Source organism: Microchirus variegatus (assembly GCF_963457635.1).
Source record: "Microchirus variegatus genome assembly, chromosome: 21".
In the NCBI taxonomy this organism is placed as follows: Eukaryota; Metazoa; Chordata; class Actinopteri; order Pleuronectiformes; family Soleidae; genus Microchirus; species Microchirus variegatus.
The window spans coordinates 14,822,853-14,829,571 of NC_139822.1; the positions used below are offsets into that span (position 1 = coordinate 14,822,853).

Below are 6,719 nucleotides of genomic sequence, written 5' to 3' on the forward strand. Positions count from 1 at the left end.
ACAAATAATTAAAACATTTAAAAGTGAGCAATGAACATTAGTATTAGAGTTGATTTCAATATGTTCCAATTGATGAACAATGAAAAAATAAGCATATTACTTTGATTAAAATTTTAAAAAGCGTCAAACAATTGGTTTTAAAAATGCCATTTTAAATATTTCCGCAATAAAATAATAAAAATGTGTATTTTAAAAGCATCAGCAATGATAATCGATCAGCCGCCTGCACTGCAACAAAACAAAAATCAATCTCAAACAAGTCTCATATTTCACCGAGCAAGTTAAAACACGCGCTGTGTGTAGTTTCTCGCGTGGAATTGCATGTTGGCAATTTTATTTAACTTTAATTTTATTCAAACTGCTGAAGAAAATAAAATCGATAATTTCCTTTTTTTTATTATTATTATAATAATTAAAATGTCCATCTTTTTCTGTGCAGTGCAGAAGCATCTCACAACTCAAGGAGACACAAAGAAGAAGCAGAAAAACTTGAAGCAGTCACACAATCAACCCGCAGATCTCGTCGTGCAGCTTTGCGCCACCCTGTCGTAAAAAAAAAAAAAAATCCAATACGTTTCCTTTCTCTCATGAATTTAGGATATCAGCCTCTGCCCCCCCTTTCCACATCCACTGCACCCCCTCCTCCTCATGCCCCACAGAGACCATCTCATGCAGCACATCCAAGTTATTTCATATATATATATATATTAAAAAAGAAGAAGATTAATGAAAATGATAAAGAAATGAAATGCTTTTCATACCTGCGCAAAAATAGCCGGTGCTTGTTGCTGGCAAGCCGCACAGGAGCCCATTGTAGAAGCTCGCCTTCTGCCTTCTGCAAAGGGCTCCAGACATCACGGCATTTATTTGAGCTCAAACTCTGTCACTGTTGACTTTAGCACAAAGCAAAGATTTCACTGCCCCGCTAGTTAAAAAAAATGATTATTTTACAGAGATATCGATCAGTGTGCTATAAAAAAAAAAAAAAAAAAATCAGCTTAGCATTATATGTCTAAAATGAATAGAACGAAATTTAATGTCTGTGTAAATTTACAGAGCCGCTGCGTCCTATTCAAAGTTTACACTTGTGCAATTTGGTGTGTGTATGTGTGCGTGTGCGTATGTGTGTGTGTGTGTGTGTGTGTGTGTGTGTACTCTCCCTATATGTGGGCATAGCCTCCACTCCATTGTTTACTGGCTTTGTTTATTCGCAGATCACGCTGTTTAAAGTGCGATCTGTAAAGAGGGGTCTGGAGAATAAACGCACACTTTAGGCCGCTACGTGTTCAGGGTGTCATGTGTGTGTTTGTGTGTGTGTGTGTCTGTGTGTGTGTGTGTGTGTGTGGGGTTTGCAAGAGGTGCAGAAAAAAAACTCTCCTGGCCTTGGATGTGAGCGCAGCGGGGAAGAACAGGCAAGAGGAGGAGCAGGAGGATGAGGAAGGTTTTTTTTTGGTGGGGTGTGTGTGTGTGGGGGGGGGGTGGTGTCTCCTGATTCATCTGGGAGACAACTACAAGCCTATCTTATCTAACAAGAGGGGAGGGCCCGACTACTTTTAAAATAGGCGGCAGACAATGGGGCCCCCAGATTGTGGGGATAGAAGTTAGAGCAGCACATTGAGGCGGCTCTGTTCTCCAAATCAGCCTCCTTTTGCCGCAGCCATTCTCCTGCGCCGCGGGAGCCTGTTTTATGTGACAATGACACTTAATCTTATAGTCACTGATCTAAACTGCAGTGTGTGTGTGTGTGTGTGTGTGTGTCTGTGTGTGTGTGCGTGTGTGGATTAAAATGCTCAATTCCAAAAAGGTTAATTTGACCAACTCCTGCTGCTGCTGCATTATAACACTAAATTATACATGCATAACATCATATATGTGTGCGCATTTATGTTGTGTGTTGATTGCACACTTGTTTTTATTATTTATTTACCCCCTTGTTCATTTTTGTATGTTTAGTTCCAAAAATATGTCAGTGAAACCTATAGATTAAATATAATCATCACTTTATATGTTTGGGATCATGCATATATGTTTGATTGTTGTTTTAACTTCTACTAAATATGGCTTTTCTAATTATTATTATTATTATTATTATTGCACCAATTTCCTATATAATATAGAGTGTGACTAGATGTGCTGGATAAACTTATCCTTAACCCCTCTGTAACTATCCCACATTTCTGTTTGGGATTAATGGGAGTGTGTTGGTTTTCTGGTTTTTGTTGACATGTTCAGAATGAACAAAACTGCAGAGCATTGTGCTCGGTGTTGTCCAACAAATCTATTAATCCTTGCTGAAAATATGCGCCTTGTCGAAACGGCGCAAAGCAACAACTGATGACTAGAATATATCTATCTATAATAATCCTTCTGAGACAGTCAGGAGTCTTCCTGCTAATGTGGCGGCTGCTGCTGTTTTTGTTTGTTATTTACTATATTATGCATGTATTTTCTGTTAGTATGTGTTACTGTGAAGAAGCTGCTATTGAAAAATATAGGTGTTATTCATTATAAACGAATTTAAATGAGTATTAATGTGAAATATCTCTGCTTACAATTATATTGTATTATTATTATAATAATAATAATAAAGGTCGAACAGTCATATTCAGGAAACAAAACCAATAACACTTTAATATAGATTCTGTTCTTGTCACTACAAGAATACACATATACAAGCCATAAATAGGAATCACACAAATGATTGAAGAAAATCCTGCGAGGCATTTAAATTCCAGATATGCAGATGGAGGCTATTTTTTTTATTATTTTTTTTTACAGCAAGTTTTGTGTTTGTCTTTGGGTCCACTCCTGAACAGCCTGACCTCTGAACAGATCTCGTCACATTATCATCATTATTTTTTTTATTTTTTTTTTCATTATCATCATCATCATCATCATCATCATTATCGTCAACACCCTTTCTTAAAAATAATTAAGCTACTAACAAACTCGACAACTAAAAACGGTGGGAAACATCGAAAAAATATCTGAAATACATATTGTACACAAACTCTATATTTTTTGGTTTTTTTTATACAAATGTACAAATTGAAAGGGGGAGAAAGTCCACATCTGGATTGAGATGGTGGATCAGTTTATGTGGAGTTCATGATCGGCCTGGAATACACGCCTTGGTAGTAAGATGAGTCAGGTATGGATGAGGGATCCAGAGCGGCTTTCCCCGCCATGGAGCCCATGGAAAAAGCCCCGGCCATCGGGGAGCCGTAGCCGGAGTAGTGCATCACCTGCTCGTAAGTCTTAAGGTCCATTTTGTGATGCTGCTGTTCCGACGACATGAGGTTATTGATGGAGAAAGGGTGGTTAAAGGAGTAGTGGTGCTCCGGCTTCAGGTGCGCGTCGTGCGCAAGGACCGAGTGATGCTGCGACATGAGGTGCTGCCCCTGTGACACCGGCGAGACGGCGGAGGCGGCTGCAGCTGCAGCGGCGGCGGCAGCAGCAGCAGCAGCAGCAGCAGCGTGCTCCGGGCTCATCGCCTGGCTCGTCTTCATGTCCGACATAGAGCGTTTGTGGTCGCCGGAGGAGGAGTTGGAGTGCGGGGACTCGTTGCCGTTGCAGCTCTCGGAGCTGCTGTTGGAGGAGCCGCCGTCTCCCCCCTTGCTGCGTCCGCCCTCCTTCACCATCTTCTTGTCGCACTTGAAGCGCTTCTGCCTCCTCAGGTAGCAGCCGTTCTCGAACATGTTCCCGGAGTCCGGGTGCAGCGTCCAAAAGGAGCCTTTGCCGGGTTTATCCGGCGACCTGGGCACTTTGACGAAACAGTCATTGAAGGACAACGAGTGGCGAATGGAGTTCTGCCAGCGCTGCTGGTTCTGCCGGTAAAAAGGGAAGAGGTCCATTATCCACTGGTAGATCTCAGCCAGGGTCAGCATCTTACTGGGAGACTGCTGGATGGCCATGGTGATGAGGGAGATGTAGGAGTACGGGGGTTTGGCGTGCGTGTAGCTCCTGCGGTAGGTCTTTGGGTCTCTGGACCTGTTGATGTTCGACTGTCCGTAAATGGGGCTCATGGCGTTCATGGTGTTGTAGGACGTGAGCGCGTTCATGGACGCGGGCTGCGCGGTCATGGGGCTCATGCTGGGGCTGAGCGCCGCGCTCATGGCCGTCATGCCCGCGCCCATGCCGTTCATGGCTCCGGTGCCCGGCGACATGCCGGTCATGGAGGGGCTCATGCCCGTGTTGACGTAGGACATGTTCATGGAGTTGGCCGTCATGTTGGCGCCGGTGCTCATGCCGGGCATGCTCATGTACGTGTTCATAGAATTCATTCCCAGGCCTGTGTTCATGTTGCCAACAGCGGTGTAACACTGTCAGAGTGAGGGGGGAAAGAAAGAGACTCATCAGTTTCATCTGGCACAATTAAAACGCATCCTTATATTATTTAATTTTTGTTATAATTATGTTTTTTTTATATATATTACGCATTCTCCATAACTTTACATGAAATGGTGTTCGAATCAGAAATAAAACAATTTCATAGTCAATTCAGTTTAAATAATCTGCTCCACAAATAATACAACATTGTTGATATTTAAATAACATCCGCACCAAAACGCATGATGTTTGTAGAGTGGAAACGCCGCCCAACAGGGAATTATTATTATAACAACAATAATAATAATAATAATAACCTTATGTAGAAAATAGACTTTTTGGATTTAAGATATTATAATCCCATATTTCAAAATAAATAAATCAAATAAATAAGAGCCCCCTCCTCCCTCCTCCTCTCTTACATGTCAAGCAACTTTGTTAGGATAGTGCGCTGCGTGGAGATGGGGGAGGATTTGGAGGCGCTTCAAGTCAATATTTGATCACAAAGTTAATATTATCTCAGGGCTAATATTGAGTTGTATAAAATGGGATCGGCTTTAGACGGAGAGAGAGAGAGGGGGGGAACAAAAATATATCTATATATTTAAGGTACCAACCTCGGGCTCTGCGTAGTAGGTGCTCCAGTCGGTGTGTTCGTGTCCTTCCATTTTAACTGCTCCAAGCATCATGGAGGACTTTCTACAAAGCGTGTCCCAGCTGAGGAAAAGCCAAAAGTCTCCCCAAAAACAGCAGGTGACTGGGGACCACTGGGTGCGCGCGTGGTGGTGTCGTCGGCGTGTCCCGTCGTCGAGAGGATGTGCGCGGGTGCATGCGCGTCTCTTTTTTTTTTCCTCCCTGCAAGCTCCCCGAGCAGCGAGACGCGTCCGTCAGTGGGACTGGAGTTCAAATGACGCTCCGAGCTGCGTGTTGGCGCTGTGATATAGCTCTGTGCGCCAGGCAAGCCTCCAATCCCTACTTCTACGCCTTGGGCCCTATTTGAATAATCTCCTCGCACCTAGATGTGAGACTCCTCAAGCTTCCCCCCCCTCCTCCACCCTCCACCACCACCTCATCCCCACCCACCACCACCTCCCCAATTGTACACCTTCGCTGACTGAAAAGAACACTTTCATATGAAAAGCGTTCATTCTAAACTAAATCGCATTGTGTGTGTGTGTGTGTGTTTTTTCTCTCTCCATAAAACGAATGTGTCGCTCCTCTACTTCATCTGAGCCAAAAAACACATCATCATAATCCTTTTTTTTTTCTTTTTTTTATTATATTCTAGTATATAAAACACATTATTTACAGTTTTAACAACATTTGCGTCAAATAATCGCACAATAAATGAAATGAGCTTTAAGAAATCATTATTTGGACTAAATATATAGCTGTTTTTGTATATTTAGGCATATTTGAGTGTTTGGGGAAACACATATAGGCCTTAAGAAATGAAGTTTAACACGTTTTTGGTATAAAATGTGTGATAATCCAGTTATATTATATTATATCATCACTTTCCCACTGATTCTACACATTTATGCTCCATTATAATAAAAATAAATAAATAAAATCCTTCCGTATTTTCCCCCCTGAATGATGTCTCTAATATTTGCTGATAGATGACACTTTGTTCTGCTTTTCTAACCTGGACGAGTGCATATTACTGTTTCCAAACGCTTTAATTAATGTTGAATATATGGCATTGACACAGCTTCAGAGCGCCCTCTCTCGGTTATTGACTGCAACTGACTGGGGGGGCTGTTTGTGCCACAAGAAATTGTCTTTTTTTTAAATAAAAAAAAATCCGAATTCATTTAAATTAAAAAAAATTGTTTTATTAATTATTATTAATTGCATTAAAATAAACAATTTAAGCCGTCATTACCAACGCGCAAACTCCGTGTGTGTTTACCCACGTCTTTGCTCGCTAAATAGAATGTACACTTTCTATAAACCCTAATGCTTTTAAATGAGTTTTGTTCAAATATATACGGGGAGGACGCTCTTCAAATAGAGTGGGAAAACTCCTTCTACTGTATATTTGTGTGACACAAACATCAAGGTGAGGCTGCAGTCCGCGGTGCCAGCCACGTGTCACTGGTTGTACATCTATTTGACTGCATATTTACGCACGAGCATAACTATCAGTATAGAGCCCCATTAGTAAAGGCGAGTAAACCCTGTGGTGTTGACGAGGGACTAACAGAGTCTGCTTAACTTGGAAATGAGATCATGAGGAAAAAAAAAAAAAAAAAACCTCTCTGTCTATATGTGTGTGTGTGAGGATTGAGGACTGCGTCAGTGTGTGTGGAGCTGGGGATCGTCAAAATCTTTCCCGCTTCACTTTGCACATTTTTACTTTAAAAAAGGGAAAAATGCATATTTAA

General features: G+C 41.7%; 1 protein-coding gene across 1 annotated transcript; it reads right to left on the minus strand.

The window, feature by feature from the left end:
- Positions 1-3,095: 3,095 nt before the first annotated feature.
- foxa2 (forkhead box A2) lies at positions 3,096-5,018 on the minus strand (the record flags this gene model as incomplete). The annotated part of the gene is made up of 2 exons (XM_083908045.1): positions 3,096-4,322; positions 4,947-5,018. 2 exons carry the CDS (start codon positions 5,016-5,018, stop codon positions 3,096-3,098), a joined length of 1,299 nt encoding a protein of 432 aa, XP_083764171.1.
- Between the last annotated feature and the right edge of the window lie 1,701 nt (positions 5,019-6,719).